At 36.0% G+C, this 18,339-nt stretch overlaps 1 protein-coding gene across 1 annotated transcript in view; it reads right to left on the bottom strand.

Annotated features, from left to right (window-relative positions):
• Positions 1-6,836, bottom strand: part of CNGB3 (cyclic nucleotide gated channel subunit beta 3) — a 60,166-nt gene extending 53,330 nt beyond the window's left edge. The window contains exons 1-2 of the mRNA XM_066204802.1: positions 6,719-6,836; positions 3,494-3,569 (exon numbers count right to left, since the gene is read on the bottom strand). Coding sequence (XP_066060899.1) covers positions 3,494-3,569; positions 6,719-6,826 — 184 coding nt within the window. The 5' untranslated portion in view covers positions 6,827-6,836. The remainder of the gene's footprint in view (positions 1-3,493; positions 3,570-6,718) is intronic.
• Between the last annotated feature and the right edge of the window lie 11,503 nt (positions 6,837-18,339).

Below are 18,339 nucleotides of genomic sequence, written 5' to 3'. Positions count from 1 at the left end.
GATTAACTTCTAGGTCCATTCCATGGTCCATGTTTAGATCCATGCTTAGGTCAGTTACATGCTCCTTGTTGCATTCTAACTTCTCGGATTCCACTGGGTTTTGTATTCTTTTCTGCACAATTTCCCAGAGTCTGGAAAGGCCATGGACCTTCCTCCCAGACCTCTCTAGTCTAGCTTTTATACAGGTAATTAAACAACTCTACAGGAGTGTGAGAGATATGGGCTTGAACTCTCTTATTATGAAAGTATAACAAGGTATAACAGGAAGGCTAATACATGAGAGGGAGTAGCTACCAACAGCTTCTGCTTTTACTTTTTTTCTTAGTGGAAAAGTGACTGTTCCTCAAGTACCTGAACAGAAGAGGGAGTAAGGAGTGGATTGAAGTTCGTTTTGAGCATCCCTTCCCCTGTGGAGCTGCATGCTTACTTGGGATACTTTCCAAAGCACCTGCGCTCTGAAGATAGTAAATATCAGTGAACATAACATGGTAACCTCCCAGAAGGGAGATTCTGTCTACTTTATGATCTAGAGGTGCAATTGCAGCATGTGTAAAAATACCTAGGATAGTTTTACTTTAGCTTTCTCACTCAAGTCCTACCAAGAACAAAGCAATGTCAATATGCACTTTCATAAAAGCTGAATAAATGTGACTGTGTTTCTGGAAAACATCTTTGAGACATTTGTTGATTTAGTAGAAGATCAAAACCCCGATTATTGCAAAATGGGGAAAAATGTAAAGATGAGGACAGACTTCAGAGAAATACTAAAATGTAGTTGGAAAGAATCAAACTGGAATTATCTGTCAGGAGGTTGAAAGAACTTACAAAACAGAGAATGATAATGCAGTCACCAGTTAGCAGGTAGAAGCTGAATGTGTCCTCCTAAAGAGCATAACCACCAACAGAGCTATTGAACAACAGTGGGTAAAACAAGGGAAGCATTTGTATAGCCAGTCAATTATGGGAGGTGATAAATACACAAAGAAATTACAGCAATTGGATTCAATAGCACAGAGAACCTGTAATTAGGTGAATCAGACTTTGTTAGGCACACAAAAAAAAAATGCAGGGAATGAATTACAAAAATTAATCCATTATGGAACAAACTGACTAAGCACAGAGAATTAATTGCAGAGTGAACTAATTATGCAGAGAATTCATCACCAAGCAAGCAAATGAGAGGGAGGGCAACTGAAGAGGTGGAGATAGGGCAATGAGTAGCCAACAAAGAAGCCAAAATACCAGGTGTTCCTGACTGACCTAAGTGGCCAAGTTTTAATCCAACAGGCTCCAATGGTACCTCCTGCTGGATTCTCATGTGTGCTGGAAACATTGTGCTGCTTTGTGAAGTACATCAAGAAAGGGAGAAGGTAATGGCAGTTTCTGGTCATGTGAAAAGAAGCGGGGTTAAGATAAGCTCTACTCAGTCTGTTGATTTGTATTTAGCACTATGGAGCTGCAAACTGATACTATGATTAAGGGTTTTACTGATCTATTTAATTTTGATTATGATTGAGAAAGTAATGAGAGACCTTGGAAAGACTTTTCTCTAACGCATTTGAAGTTCTCCATTTAGTTGATCTGCTTCAACTAATGTTGTTTGAGCCCTGGCTGTACTTTAATAATTCTCTCATAATTTATACATACATCATAAAATGCTTTCTCTAGTCTCTCATCCTCTGCATACCTACACAAATTCCCATTTTCTTCTTCCAGAAAATAACCACATGATTTCAGGTCTGTGAAAAAGTTCACAAAATTTTGCAGAAGTTTTATCTAGACCCTCCTGTGAACTGCTTTAGACCCACCTCCATTTTCTCTCCAGAGATAAAGAAGTTCCTTATTTGGCTCAAATGATAGGGACTTACATTCAGGGTGGTGAAATTCATAAGCTTTTCCTAAGGTGTGGTTCCTGTGTAAAAGTTCTAGCTTCTATAGCCATTGTCTGTCTAAGTCATTAATGCCCTCAGTGTCTTGCAGGTGTTTGAAAATGAGGAAATGCCTTCCAAAAAAACATGGATTTAATTAACTAATACCCCCAAAATGGGGAGCCTAAGTGTAATATTATAACTTCCTGAAGTAATTAATGGTGTAGTTTCTACTATACCACCACTTTAAAAGGAAAAAAAAAAAGTAGTTTAATATCCCAAAATATATCTTAATGAGTTATATTAATCTGTAAAATTAGATTAAGTTTTAATAGAAACAAAAAGAATTTCTATTGTGATATGCCATCCTGTGATGGAATAGCGTCTGTGACTTAGTTTTGCTAAAAAGTCTAATGTCAAATTTGATTTTCTATTGTTGCTACAGTTAATTTGTGTCAGACTTTGTTTTCCCTTGATTTTATGCTACAGCCATTGTATAACAAGATAATTGCATTGAATGGACTTTGTTTAAAGTTTCATTATATGAGGAAAGAAATTGTGACACTTGCTATGATTACACAGACACAAGTAAGGATTATGAAAGTTTTCTTGTAATTTTTTCCAGTTGCCTCACTTTTCTTAGTTATTCTTTATCACACAAAACTGGAGATTCCTCAGTCTTTGCATTGATGCTTCAGTGTAATGAACATGAACTGCTCTCCTAAAGGAAAAGCATGAAATAACAGGAAAACTGAACCCTGTGTTTTTCTCCAGAACTGGAGGATGGAAAAGGAAAGGGCTGGCCCACTCATGCAGTGATGGAGGGAGGAAGGCCCAGTAGTAGTTGTTGCTTCACCATCCTGAGCCTTTATTTTGATAGCAGGTGTAAGCAGTCCTTTAGGCTCTGGTATACACAAAACAGGCTTGGCTACTGGAGATGGGGGAAGAAGGGGGCAGGACAGCCACGAGCAGCAGCCTCTGTTTCCAGAAACCAGCTGCTTAGGCAAAAAAATAGATTAACCTGTTTTACTGCCCTGAGTTCTATGTTCCCATGTACCAGTCCTGAATAACTTCTGAATAGGGATGGTGAATATTTATTTACTTTTTTTTTTAAAAGCATTAAAATAATAGCATTATTTTAATAGCGTTACTTTTTTTTTTTTTATGTTTGGAATGGCTGTTCAAGGAAAAATTTGAATGTCAGATAGTTTAAAGTCTGTCTTATCTTTACTGGTACATATGAGAAGCATCACTAAAAGAAACATTAAAAATATGTTTTGTTTTGGTTTTTTTATTAATCTACTAAATACTTTTATTTTAAGATTTCTAAGAAGTCAAATAGCGGTTAGAAGAAACAGAGCTTCCTAAACTAGCTGATCAGAGGGGGACTATGCGCTTGAAAGCTTATTGCCTTTTGTCATTGTTAGATACTGCTCTTATACTTGCAACAAATCATTGGCCTGGGGTCAATGACTATTCAGAGATCTTAATTTTTTCCACATATAAAAAATAAGAGCTCCTGCCAGAGAACCAGAAAGCACAACAGTTTTATTCACAATCCTATAGAGTATACATATACTGTGTCCAGATAATCTTTGAAAACTCATAAATAGCTTATTACTGACCTTGTTGCTTTGTTACAGGTTCTGCTTTATTGTTGGCCTCTGCTTTCTGTGGTTCATTGGTTGTTTTATTTTCATCCTTGAAAAAATACACAAGATTAGAGACTGTAGATTGTCATTGTTGAGAATGATAAGGGTGGTTTGATGTCTGCAACGTTTTTGTAGGAATTTGATTAAGTTGCTACACACTGACCATTGTTCCTGGGTGTTCTGTGTGTTTCCAGATGGATTTGCCAAATGACTTGTGATGGATGTTGAAATCAGAAACTGATATCTTCACATCCTTGGTGCAAACCCATTTGCTTAGCTTAGAGTTCTGCTGCCTGTTCACAGAGCTGACTTGTTCAGTGCTGCCTCTCACATGCCAGTGTGCATCTCTGGGTTAGTCATGTGTCTTGGTTTGCAATATGTAACCAAATATGTGTATTCTATTTTTCAACTGTTGAAACTGGCTGGGGTGGTGTTTTTTGTTTATCTCTTGTATTACCCAAAACTCATAACTCCAGGGGGGAGTGGGCAGGTGCCTTCTGTTACTGGGCCAGCTGTTAAAACCAGGTGGTGCAGTGTTCTTATCTCCTCCACAGTCCATCCTCCCTCTGTGGGGGATATCTGCTGTAAATGGGTCATTAAAGCTCACCACATGACTGATAAAATTACATCATCCCATTGTGAGATGCTCCACCCAGTGGGAGGAGCCAAGTATTCCTACCTGGATAAAACCTGAGATTCAGAAGTGCAGGACAGCCTCTTTTTTCCACTGGATTTCCCAGAGGAAGACTGGACCCATCTGGCCACCACTGGACCCTTCTATAGGATCATCTCACTCCAACAGAATCTGTTACTCCAGGAGGATTTATTTGGACTGCTTCCAACACCCTGACCGACAGGGTGTCAGGTCGTATTCTGACTCTGTCAGGGTTTCTAGGATTTTTGGTTTTTTGTGGTGTTTTTTTTTTTTTTTTTTTTTTTTTTTTTTTACTACTTCATTTTTATTTTTAATATTCCTAGTTAAGAACTGTTATTCCTATTCCCATATCTTTGCCTGAAAGCCCCTAATTGCAAAATTGTAATAATTTAGAGGGAGAGGGATTACATTCTCCATTCCTAGGGAAGCTCCAGCTTTCCCTGGCAGACACCTGTCTTTCTAAACCAAGACATCATGATTCTGCCTAAACCTTCTGTTGGGCTAACACCTGGTATATTTTGAACTGTCATTACCACAAGGACAGATTACCATTTCTACAAAATACAGAGATGGTATCAACTTTCACTGCAAAAGTTAACTTTTTCCCACAATTGCTGACTTAGATCCATAAACCAAATCCTTGTGTACGTGTACCTTGATTCATCTCAATTTTAACAGGGTGGCCTTAGGAGGAAGGATATGTGCATGGTGAGTCCTCGGCGTTCACAATACCACATAATAGCATTGTGTTAATCAAGCCCATAAGCATTTGCTATCCCATATAGAATGAGCTTTCCTGGTGTGCAGTATGCTTATTTATTAATAGAGAAGGATATTGGGTTGTATCAGCATACGGAGAAAATTATTTGACATTAGGAGCTTTCAGGTCTTCATGCACTTTTTTCTTTCTTCCTTTCCTAGGTTAGTGGTTTTTTTATTTGTGTTTCTAAGAATAAATTGGGGTTTGTTTTTTCCTATGAAAATATTTGTGTTTTCCTGTCTGTTTTTATTTGGAGAACCACGCACTGAAGTTCTAATATACATGTGGATATAGAAATAAATTATAAATTTTATACATATATATTTATATATGTATATTGAAATTCCAATCAAAGTCCATGCATACTCAAGGTTCTTGCATGATATTTCGTTTAAAAGGTTGTTTCCTTTGTTTCAGGCTCCCTCCTAATAGCATAAATACATAGATTAGTGCATTAATTAGTATAGTTTTCAGTTACCAGATATTATGTACTTTCTTCTCTTTCCTCTTTACTCTTTAGATGGTATCTCCTTGCAGGCAAGAAATGTCTTAATCCCTAATCCAATCACGTGTCTCCATTTTAGCAGTGTTTTGAAGAGTGTAGGCTGATGGTGATACAATCTGAATGTTGCTCTGATGTACAAAATTATTCTTACCAAAAGAGTAATCCTTGTCTCCAGTGAAATCTAAATATATCTGTTTTGCTAGGGCACTTTGCCAAGTCAGATATCAGTCTGTACTGAACTAACCTGTCAATATTCAGGAGTTTTCTTCTTTTAAAACAGTATTTTATTGATACAAGAATACTGAACTGTTGAAGAAACAGGAATGATGCCTGTAGATCTGCAGTATATAAAAATTATTGAACATAGTCATTTTTGCTATTTTTTGTGGATGACAGTATGGATATGCCCACTTACTCAAAATTAACTTTATAATGGAGGACTTTTGATTATTTCAATAAGTATGAATGAATAATAGCTAAGGCTGATAATAAAGAACCTATTTCACTTCCCTAATGATTTGGTGAAACCATAAATCGTTGCCATTTTGTCTTGTAAAGTTTTGATTAAGTCAAGCTGAAAGAAACAAAAATGTTTTTCGGGAAAATACTGGCAAAAGATAAAAATTCAAAGGCAAGGAGGGAAAGAGTACTTATCCTTTTGCTTCAATTTAAAATATTTCATTTATTAAATAGAAGAGAATGAATTAACTTTATAGTGAAGAGATCCTATATAAAAATATAGACTGTAGAACATTATGATTTACGTTATCTTTTCAAGAGGATTTATGTTATCAAAACTAAGCTGAAAAAAAAGACTTCTTTCAAAAGCTACTAAATTACTTTGTCTTTCCAGTGGTTATCAGGAAGCAGGCTGATATATACCTACATGACATTCTAATATTCAGAAAGGACACACTGACATTTCCTGCCAGAAGGAAACAAGATGCATAAAAAAATATCATCATATGAAAAGCACCAGTACTGTAGCTCTAATTCTGCATTTGCAATGTTGATCAGGACCTCTCATAAACCTGTACTATTTCAGGTTAGGCCTGTTCGGAAAGCAACTTTCAAAAGGAGAAAATTATATTTTCTTCACAAAGAAAGGATTGTAGGGTGGAGGAGAATAGAGACATTTATTTAATTTTTCTAAATAAAGATTGATACCATATTCAGTAAGTCTATTTGAAATTCTAACCTTTGGCATTTGCTTACATAAGTACCTTCTAAACAACAAGATAGTACTAATGAGTATATAATAGACAAGAAAAACCATACCTGGCCTGTTGATGCATTTGGTGGTGGAGGGGCACCTTCATTCTTGCAATCTGTTGTCTCAGGTGCTAATTTTGGTCTAGAAAATACTGATCTTAGTTTTCTAAACATCTTGCTTCTTCAGCTGTCCTGAAGCTTCTGCAACTCTTTCACCACGAACAGGTTTGTCACGCATGTTTTCTTGCCATCAGTAATCAAGCCAATTAAACAGTTAATCAGGTTTAGGTCTGATTAGTGCCTTAAAGAAATTTCTTGCACAGTCTATTTCAGTGACATTTTTTTTTTTGTCATCACTAGCACCTTTTCTTTTTATCTTGTAGAATAAGTTATTTGTAAGTTACTTTTAGTCTTGACAGTTACAACATATAGAGTTCCACTTTTCATGCAAAATGTCAAAGGAGTGATCTTTTACTTTTGAGAATAAACCAGTGTCTAATCTTTTATATATTGGATATTAAACATTTAATTTATGTTTAGAGATAAGGTTTAAAAATAGCTTATCAGTAGCTTAACCAGAAAAATGAAAATATTTAACTAATAAATAACCAACAATACAATACCTGATGTCTCAAAAAGTTTAATCCTTTGCAGTCCTGAACTTATTTTTGAGAGAATGACAATAAAAGGTCCTCTTTTGGGGTTTTAGCAACTTTATACCTTGTCTCATTCTTGTTTTAAAACATGGAAAAAATTGTCTTTCATTTTCCACTGCATTTACAAGCAATACAATTTTTTGCTGTCTTAGCTAGAATTTTGATAAGAATAAGTTTTAGGTAAGTGAATATCCTAAAAATATAGTTTATAAGTGGGACATGATATTGACATTCTATAGACTTTGGGTCATCTTACATAAATCAGGTATGGTTTAGTTTATAGGTAAATTCAGTTTCAAGTTTCTCTAACGCCATGTAGATTAGACATGCCATGTAGATTCGATCCTTGTTAGCAAGGATCTTTACATATTGTCTCTTTTTATTCCTAATTTCACTTTATGTATTGATAGTCTATGCCTTCACTTTGAACTTTGAATTTCAGCCAACAGCTTACGATTGATTTATGCTGATAATCAAGGCTGTCCATCCTTGGGGTTTATCATCTGGCAAGGATGGGTTTTAATCCTTATTCTACCATAGTAGCAACTGTAAGAATGAACCAACAACATTCCTTAGTTTGGAAGTTTTTTCCCACCAATGACACTTATGAAGCAAACATTATAATAGTTGGCCAGACTCCAGTTTTGTAACTGGGAACCTTCCCCCCGAGCATGATTATTTCATAGCTGTTAGATACAGCAAGAGCTTAGAACCTCCCCCTTTTTTTTTAGCCCCTATAAACTGATGTACTTTAAAATCACTGCAATTCTTGCTAATCTTTCACATTTCTTTTAAATTAGTGTTTGAATGAACAAATTCTAAATTAATGTCTAAAGTATTTTCACTTATTTATGCAGGTCTGGACATTAGGTAGCTTCTTTTCATCTGGATGTGAATTTTTACACCTCATAACAGCAGAATCTTAGAAAACAAGTTAGTTTTTCTTTTGCTGTGTGAAATTTTAGTGGATTAAATTGACGAGTTCAGGAAACTTTAAACAATAGCCACATACAAACCGTATTTGAATACTGAGCCTTTTTGAGAGCAACTGTTTTCTCATAGAAAAAAAATCTTAATTACTAAAACCTTTTAGAACAGGCAGTTTTGTACCTTGTTTATTAAAAATGGTAAAGTTCTGCATAAAAAATCATGATGCAATGAAAATATGTAGCCCAGTCATCTTTTCAAAAAGTAAAGCAACATGTTTAAATGCTTTTTTTAAATGTAATGTTTATGCTGGTATATAATTTATAAATAAGGGATATGCAAAAGGAATGTAGCAGATATTTAAAGGATAGTGTCATTGGGAATATGTCCATACTGTGGACATCCACAGTTAATGAATGTTATATTTTCATATTTTCATAGTCTGTGACTAATTAAATGAATGTTCAAAAACCCTTCATATGATCTGATTTTGTAAATAATAAGGAGATTACAATAAAACTATTATTTTGATACCAATAGGGGTACAAATTCATGTCTGACCCTAGTAAAATGACTAATCTGCTTCAACATATCCATTTTCTTCTATGTGCAATGGCTATTTAGGTATTTTTACCACACTTTGAACATGCTAAAAGTACTTCAGGGAATCAAATACCGTGAAGCACTGTTAAGTAAGAAGATTAAGAGTGCAGCAGAAAAGAAGATAGACTGTGTGCAGTTAGCTTCTTAGCTATGTTGGCTTTGGCCAGGGCTTTCTAGGTGCTGTATTTATGGTAAGCCCCAGAGGGTACAAAGATTTCAAGCCTGTCTCATATATTCTCTAGCTACAGGGGGTGTAAATCCTACATGTATTATTGGTTTACCTCCTATTCCTTTTTTGTTCTTCAAGGAAATATTTGTCTTACAGTAAATAATGCGACATATGCATTGGCTTTTCAAACTTTTGATAAGATTTTTATTCAAAGGATTTTAATTTTAACCTTAATGAGTACAGTACTTAGATCATAAGAAATACAAGAGAAGCATGACTTCTTTTTCTGAATAATTAGGACTGTTGTTAATAAGAAGAGATTCCATTTTCCAGGACTATTTTTTGAGGTGGTTTGGTATTTGTTGGTCTTTTTTTTGGCCTGGAACTTGTAATAAAATGTTTGAAAGAAGCATGAGAGACGATTTAACTCAGCTAGTGTAGTTAATAGGCTAAGAGTGAATTCTATGGATTGATTTTCATTTCTCCAAAAGCAGTGTCATTTGCTCCATTTGTTTGAATGTACAGATCAATAGATAACACTTGGAATTTTTATTTTGTATGTGTAATATTTTTAAAAGATCAATGCCAAGGTTTCACCGTTATTTAGGTATTCCCATGACGCAAAATGTAGTGTGCAGCTGTTTTTCACAGGTATCTTTCTTCATTTTATCTTTGTGATTCAAGGATCTTGACAGCTAAGAGTAGCATATCTATCTTTAGAGCTCTAATAGTAGTCAGACAAATCTGAATCTAGCACTTTTTTATAACTTTTGCTTTTTCAGAGTGTAAAATTTGACAGTTTTCACTATTTTTGTGGATTAATAAAAATCATAACGGTAATTTATCTGTCTTCCTCGATGCTGAGGTTTTCTGTTAAAAGACTTTGTTTCTTTTTTCCTGTCCTGGGTTGTAGTGTGGGATGTGCACCAAGTATTCTATAACCATCTTCATGAACTGTTGAATCCAATTGTTGGAGCAGTGCTCTTCCCGGGCCCCCTCCCTCAGGACTATCTTCTGCAAATGACCCATCAAATGCCTTGCTGCATGACTCATAGATAACCCCCTCTGGGAGCTATCACTGTTCAATGGGCCATCAAAGACCCATTGCACGACTCATCATCCCATTGTGAGATGGTCCACCCAGAGGGAGAAACCAAGCATTCCCACCTGGATATAATCTGAGATTTGGGACAGTACAAGTAGCCTTACCCACTGGATTCCCAGAGGACAAGAGCTACCAAACCTTTCTACGGAATCACTGCTTCAGGAAGACTGCCTCAGCTGGACTGCTTCCATCACCCTGTTCAAGTTGTATTCTGACTCTGTCAGTGGTCTTTTGTATTATTTAATTTATTTTATTTTACCTTTTTTTTCCCTTTCTTCCTATTAAATTGTATTTCTGACTTGGAGCCTCTTACTTGTTTTGTTTTCAAACCACTTCATTTCCTCAGACAAAAATTGTTTTTGGAGCTCAGACTGTTCCTATCTACTTATTGTCTTCTTTTTTAAACAGAGGTGATAATATCTTCTAACAACCTCTACCTTAATAAAGAAAATTAATTTATGCTTTCAATGGAAATATGTCTCCTGAGGCATATTATCACAGGCATGGCCAGATGTATGCCTTACAACTTTAGCATTCAGTGATGTATCTCTAGAAATAACAAAGATTACTTACAGGATGATTCCTTCACCGTTTTACTATATCTAATTTTGCACTGATTCATACGGCTTTTCATATGTTGCAGTTTATCTGCAAGCACAAATCCTCTGCATCTTTAGTTTGAGGCAGTAATAGGTCTTATGGTCTGGAGGAATCTGAAAATATACAGTAATCTTGATTGGTTTTGCCTTCAAGGAATGTAGACATTCCTTTCAAATTCAGTTTTATCTGTAAAATCCAATCATAGGATTTATTTAGCCTACAACAAAAAAGAGATTGGAACACTTCTTTGGAGATATGCTGGAAAAAGACAGAATGTTATTTCCTATTCCTTTTCACATTCCTCCCTATAAAATTGCTTAGTTAAGTTGGGAGCCATATCTTAGACTCATTTTCTAGAGCCTGTATGATCCAGATCCTGGCTAGCTTTGAATATGATCATAGAATCATGCTGTAATGTGATATGTGGGTTATAGTGATGCCTTAAGTTTCAGATTTCATATTATCCAGATTTTGCACTGCATTAGTATATAACTCTGAACTTCATATAAAGAGTTAGCAAGTTCTCATCACAGCTTAGTTAGACAAAACAATCCTTTTCCAGTCCGAGAAACAAAAGACACCGTTGCAGCTTCAGGCCCAAAAAAGTATAAACAACAGGGAATTGAGGAGAGCAGTCTGGGAGGATGGAACTTCATAACCTGAAGTTGTAATTGAACCATTAACTCCAATATGTAAATGGATCAAAACTTATTAAAATGTGAAAACGTGTGATCTGTTGTCCATCTTGGGTAGAGCCACAGCCAGGCTCTTGTACTGCCCAGGGTGTATCCTTTGACGGCCTTTTTCACAAATACCTACTTTATTCCTTTAACTCAGTCTAGCCTCTTTTCTAGGTAGCTTCTCAAGGCATCAGTAGGAGGTGACAAAATGGACTGTCAGCCTGCCAAAATTATAATGGGTGATGCCACTTTTTGCTAGTGACCTCTTTTGATGAAAGTGACATGTGACTAAAAGGAGTGGGTTTTAAGGCAGAAGAAAGATGCAAACCTCCTTATGTTTAGGCATGGCATTCATCTGCAGGCATAATAAATGCTGAGGAAAGGTTCTTGCCATCTAGCAGAAGGTATGCTTCCCTTGGTGTGTCTGGCTTTTCTTCTTATTTCTTTTCCTGTACTTTTGGAATCTTTTTTTCACCACAGGAGAAAAAAAAAAAAAAAAGAAAAAAAAGAAAAAAAAAATCACCAATAGATATTTATGCCTGCACTTCTTACAAGTCTTTATGGGAAGAATTTCTTTAGTAACATCATTGTCACTGCCTAAAATGTGACTCATCACATGAGAAAGCTTTATCTGCTAAGGCAGTGCTCAAAAGTGTCTTTCACTTAAATGAGTATTCAAAATTAGTCTCTGGACCTAGAGCCATACAGGAACAAACCCTCCAAGAAGGTAGCCACAAAACCTGCTTGGAGGATTCTCAGCCAAGGCTACATCACTGAAAGAATTAGGTGTCCTGTAGCCCCTCTCGGGAGACCACATAATCTCAAACCAGCAAGTAAAGGTCCCTTCAAGTACCTTCATGAGTAAGCAGTATTTGTCGGGAATGTGTAAGAGGTCACTCTTGTGTCAGAAGCAAACAAAACCTAACCAACAGTACTCTCATGCCATTTAGTAACCTTATACTGCTGAGGTCATAATTCCCTTTCTTTTCTTATTTTTCATCTCTGTGAACAAGAATTGTTATAAAAGGAAATAAATTATCTGTCACAACATTTAGGTGGGAAATTGTCTGAATGTGTCCTGCTGTATGTTTCACAGGGGAAACCCTCTCTGTGTAGGGCACTTCAAAGGAGACTGAAGTAGCTCAAAATATGAACTTCAAAGTGCTGGAGTTTCTCAAAATATGCTTGTGCTGGTTTAAAACGCAGTGGGAACACTAGATCCACTCAAGCTGCCTCCCTTTTCTCCCTTCCAATGGATGTAACATTTTGAGTGAGTAGAAGATAGAATCACAATTTGCTAAAAAATTGCAAATCACAATATGAATAAAAGAGTGTACAAAAGAGTGAGTGTTTTGCCCACAAAAGGGTATTTACCTCTGAACAAACAAAAATGCTTCCTGAGGCCAGTGCCTGGTATGGTTTTCCCAAAGGCAAAAATGAAGACTGGCCTCTGCTGAAACCATGCCATGATGTTACAGGTATGGAATTAAACAGTGTTGTACAAGAAATCCTTGTCTTTCTAACAACGACGATGTGAGGTGAGCTCAAAGATCACTCTGTCTGGTTAAATTTTTTTGGTGAATACATACTGCACCTGTTTACAGAAGGAAAGTTGACAAGAGTTCCTTTCTGAATGTCTTCAGTAGGAAGCCCCAGCAGGAAAATAGGGGGGGGAGACAACCTCTTTCTTTGAAAGGTCTGGCTCCTGGAATGGAGCCTGCATTTCAGTGTGGAGCTGCATGGACTACCTTTGCACCAAATATGAAAACTTTTACTGAAAAACACAGTTCAAGTAGGTTTTTTTTCTGCCTGAAGGGTATTTACATCAAGAGTTAGAAAACTAAGTCACTTTCGTAAAATTGTTTTCCTTCAAATGCTAGTAGGAGCTGTAAGATCTCTGAACCGTGCAAGCACACACTGTTGAAAATTTCAGTAAAATGTCAAGACTCCCAAAAAATGTGGTTCTGCTGCTTTGTTTTCAAGCCTTATAAAACTGCATTAATCTAGAATGCTTCTTGTTGTTAAACAATTTGATATTGTGATGTTGGTTTCAGAACCACTGGTTTACATTTAACTTTATATCAAAAGAAAAATGCAAGGGTTATTCTCCAGTAACTATATTTATGTGATTTCACACCAGACTAGCGGGTTATCATTTACTTATTTAACCACTGATCGTTGCTACTCTTATGTGGAGTACCATGGATGACAAGGATGGTAGAGTGGTAGGAAAGAATTTCATTCCCTTAAATAAAACTGTAAGAAAACATTGGGTGAATTTGTCTTTCACATGTGTGAGCGCATCAGGAAAAGGAAACTTCATTGTACATGAGAAGAAGAGACATTCTTGAACCACAACTGGATCTCAAATTTTGATAAGATTAAAGTCTAAATCCTTCATTTTGGAGTTCAAGACCACCTAATATGAGGTGAAAAGGAACCCCCATACAAAAAAAGGGTAATTTTTTCTTTAAAAAAATCACATCACAAAATCAAAATATCCACAGCCAACCAACCAAACACAAAAAAACAAATTAAACCAATGAAATAAGTGTCTTTTGCTCAGAATATTTGCAATATATCTCATTCTTGGAGCCAGGTTTCTGTCCACTATAATCACAACATTCTGCAATTATATTCTCTTATAAGAGTAAAGTGGGGGTGGGGAGGAAGAGAGAAGGAAATAGTTTCTTACACTAAAAAATATCTGAAGGTGATCAGGATAGACTTGAAATTTCATGTTCAATATTTGTGGGCTTTTGAAGATTCCCTTTCTAATAGAAATGATAATTTTAAGAAACAGAAACAAATATGATGACTAAAGTGATTAAATCCCCCTATATTTTTTTTGCTTGAGACTACTTCTCAATTACTTTAGTTATAAGAGCTTGACATACTTTCTTGAAGAGGGACTGTGGAGATGATGACATGGCTTAATTTAGATGAAAAAGGATCCAGAGGTACAAGACAGGTACCTGTGGCGAAGTGCAGAAATAAGTGAGGAGGAAAAATATCTGTGGCCACTGCACTCTCTTGCAAGCAAGTGATCACTGTGGGGAGGAGAGGAAGAGAGGGTTGTCCATTCAGGGTCCTTTATGCCAGCAATGTTAACACTTGTTTATGTTAACACTTCTATCAGAGAAATGGAAATATTTTTTACTTATAAAATTTGTTTATGAATTGCATGTCTTCTGGAAAGCTGAAATTCATTGTGCTATCAAAAGAAGAAAAACTCTCAGAAGTGTGTAATGTATTCCTTTAAACACATAATATTTTCTAGGAATCCTCAGAGCATCCTATTCCCACTGCAGTGGTGCTAAGCCTTATGTTTCTGCTAACATAAATATTTAAAGCATGCCACCAACACAAACTACCTCATCTAGTCAACAACATGGCAACAAGCTTCAAACTGAGTACTGCTAAACAGTGCCTTAGCAGAGAAAAAAACCAGGACCTTAAACATAGAGGTAGCTTGATAAAATTGATAAAGCATTGAACTGGGACTTATCCCAGTTTCCGTCAGTCCATCAAACATTTGCATTTTTCCTTTGTGTACTTTCCTCTCCTTAAAAGTAAATACTGTCTGAGGAGTCTTTTCCTGTCATGCAGAGATAAAGACCAATGTAATTTTTTAAAATTCTCGCTCTTTTTTTGCAACTTCTAGAGTTTTCATGATTCACAAATAAGTTGTTTGGATGGGGAAACCTCTGGTGGAAGGAATAGGAGTTCTTATTATTTTTAATTCATTATTAATGGTAATTAACACTCCAGTTCCCTCTGATGAGATGTGATGAAACCATTCACATTAGGAAATATTAACTCTTTGTGTAAGTAGCTTTGGCTCAGAAAAATAATGTCTAACACAATTAAACTGTCCCAAGTGTTATACTGGCTTCTGCTTTCTTTCTTCATCTTCTTTTAAAAATGAACAGTGAGAATATTTTAATGCAATTATCTAGTGAATTCTGTCATAAGCTTAAATCCAGGACCCGTCTTTGGTTCTGACCTCTGACAAAAAGGGATTCATATTCACAGTTCCCACTCTTCTGCATTACAAGTCTGACCTTTACTGAAGATGAAAAGAACTATCCTCAACATCTGCTGTTGAATCAGTTTAGCTGTACCTATTATCACTCAAAAATCAGAAGGAGAGCCAGAGCAAGTGTTCGCCCTGCACTTCCATCATTTGGCTATTTGAGAAATTTTATATAAATAATTTCATTTCCACTTACTGGATAAAATACATAAAACTTGTAGGAGTGAAAATCAAATGGAAAATTCTTTGAATAAGCCTTGACTTTAGAGTAGTCACAACCTGACTTGCCTGCAGTTCAAGAGGGTCTGGTGTTAATGATGGAATTGATTTAGCAACTCATTTGATTCAGTAATGAGAGGCAGAAGTGACTCTATAAGCAAGCCAAGCTCCATTTCCTGGACCTCTCTTTCGCAACTATGACATTGATTAGACTTCTGGTAAAATGTGATCAGCTCCAAGGGAAGCAGTAGAGGCTAGTATTGCTAGAGACACTCCCATTATACTGTGAGACATATTTGAAAAGAAGGGTATTGCATGGCAAAAGAAAAAGTCCTTAATTGGCTTGGTTGACTTATTCTATTCACTTTATGTTTGCAGGAAGGGGTTTACTTATGTTTAGGTAATACTAAGAAGAATTATTATTCCCATTTTACTAATATTTTTTGGGGGCAATGAGAATGAAAAGGTGTTCATTGTTTGCAAAATTTAAATTGATAAGTTGTTACTTGCACATTCTCTCTTAATGAAAAATAATTCATCAAATTGTGACATTTCCATCCCAAAGATAAAATTTACATCTATTGCTGCTAACCATCTGCTAACCACAACAATACTTTAAAACTTACCGGATTTCTCCTCATTTTAGTTCATTATCTCCTTAACCTCAATATTCCCACCTCTCCACAAAAGAGTCTTTCATTAGTTTTGAGGTTACCTCTACACAGCTGTTAGTTAATTTAAGGAGAAGAGTAGTTTAACTCTCTTTAACTCAATGTGCTGAAATAAGCTTGCAGCCATGTGAAACATCAGTTTGTCTCCTGTGTCCCTACGTACCACTGGAATGGCTCTTTTGTAGGCATGCAATAGTTGTGAAAGTTAATTGTGCTAGTGATTTTTCTACTTGCTATCATCTGTCATGCTTTTTGATTCTGGTTTCCTGGGATATGTGCATATGGATAACTTTAAAAAAGGTGAATTCCTTCACTGGAGTTGTAAATGAGAAAAAGAGTGATGTAATTAGTCTTCTGTTTAAAGTTTGCTTTGTCCATAAGTCTGAAAAAACTGTGTGTTAAGTGTTAGGAGTTATACATGAATGTTCTTGGGCTGCAGTAGTATGTGCTGGATAGAAACCTAGATAAAGAGATTCTAAAGGTGATATAACATGTTTGGTGGTAAAATGTAGCAAAATATTTGCTTTTCTAAAACACTAGTACTTCTTTTTCAGAAAGAAAAAAGCTTTTAAAAACCACCTGAAAAATTTTAAGGCATGGTTAAAATAGAGAACTTCTTTTTTCCCCCTCCTGCATTAGACATTGCTAATATATTTGATATCAGGTTTAAGCTTGTTCTTGGAAAAATGAAAGTTCTTGCAGTTCAGGAAAATAGATTTATTTAGTATTTAAAAGCTCAATCAGTGCTGTACAAGCTGGAAAGAAGCCATTTCCTTTCTGTTATAGATTTAGCTTCGTTATGACTCTCACTGCTACAAAACTGCCATTTCTTATTCAAATAAAATATGACTTTTTTTTCTCTCTCCAGCCATTAATCAAAAGCACTAGTAAGTTCATGATTAAGCAGTTTATGAAGAACAGTAAATTTTATCAGGGAGAGAGAAGATTTATATTTCTCTTAAAAATTATAGTTTCTCCAGTTATAAAGCAGCAGGCCAGTAGTTGGTTTTTCTTCAGATGAAATCCTGGAAAAGTTCTTAGTTATAACTTTCTTGTTTGTTTATACATCACTATTTGGTCTTCAGCAAAGACCTTGCATTTTTAAGGGCACCTGACTGATAGAGGGGGACTAGAAACTGTGAGCTCCAGGGTAATCCCATTCTTCTACTTCCTTCTATGTGCATGAATAAGAAGAACATGGAGGATGGCATCTACTCATACCTTCAGTTACTCATGTCTTTTGCATCCTCAACCCCTTTGTATTGTGAGAAATGTTTCTTCACTAGATTACCAAAGCTTACCCCCTCTTCACCCCCGACTTAGTGTCAACCCAGAGAATGCATGTTTTGCTATCAATAATATAGTTATTAATTTTTGCTTGCATAATGACCTGAATTTTTTTTATTTATGCCATTTTGCAAAATGTCCCCTGAATCTTCTGATTTCCCTCTTCAGCTTGCTTAAAATCACTAAACATTATATTCTTCCTTGGGTATTTTCTGTTGATTCCTACTATGCCTCTGCCCGAGAATCCTGAGATCCAGGATCACTTTGTTCTGAGACCACTGGAACTGCTCCTCCTGTCAGAGCTACAATGCTGTGTCCTGCTTAAAAAACACACCAGAGGCTACAGCAGGTCTCCTTCACCAACTTCCTCACTCAAATTTATTTTCTGTTAATCTTCTATAATCTTTTTACTTTTGGTCTGTCAAATCTGTCGGAGGGAAGGCAGCCTGCACAAGCTGATGTACAAGCTGGTTGTGCTTCTTTGGCATATCTACTGGTGCTCTATTAGCAAGAGCAGCAGCACATTCTAATAGCAAGTGGAGCTTCTCACACCACTAATGCACAAAGCAAATCACAGTCACAGCTCTTGAGCTAGGTTTCTTGGATAAGGAATTTATTTAGACCATGCAAGGGATGACAATGATCTTGTGGACAGATATGTTTTTTTCTGATAATTGAGCAAAGCTGATTTGTAGACTATGAGTTAAAAAGTCCTGCTATTTAACAATACAGAC

The sequence above is a fragment of the Chamaea fasciata genome, unplaced genomic scaffold (assembly GCF_029207755.1).
Source record: "Chamaea fasciata isolate MVZ Bird 193981 ecotype frontalis unplaced genomic scaffold, bChaFas1.0.hap1 SCAF_1, whole genome shotgun sequence".
NCBI lineage: Eukaryota > Metazoa > Chordata > Aves > Passeriformes > Sylviidae > Chamaea > Chamaea fasciata.
The sequence above is the reverse complement of the archived record's forward strand: the minus strand, read 5'-3'. Positions and strand labels throughout refer to the sequence as shown.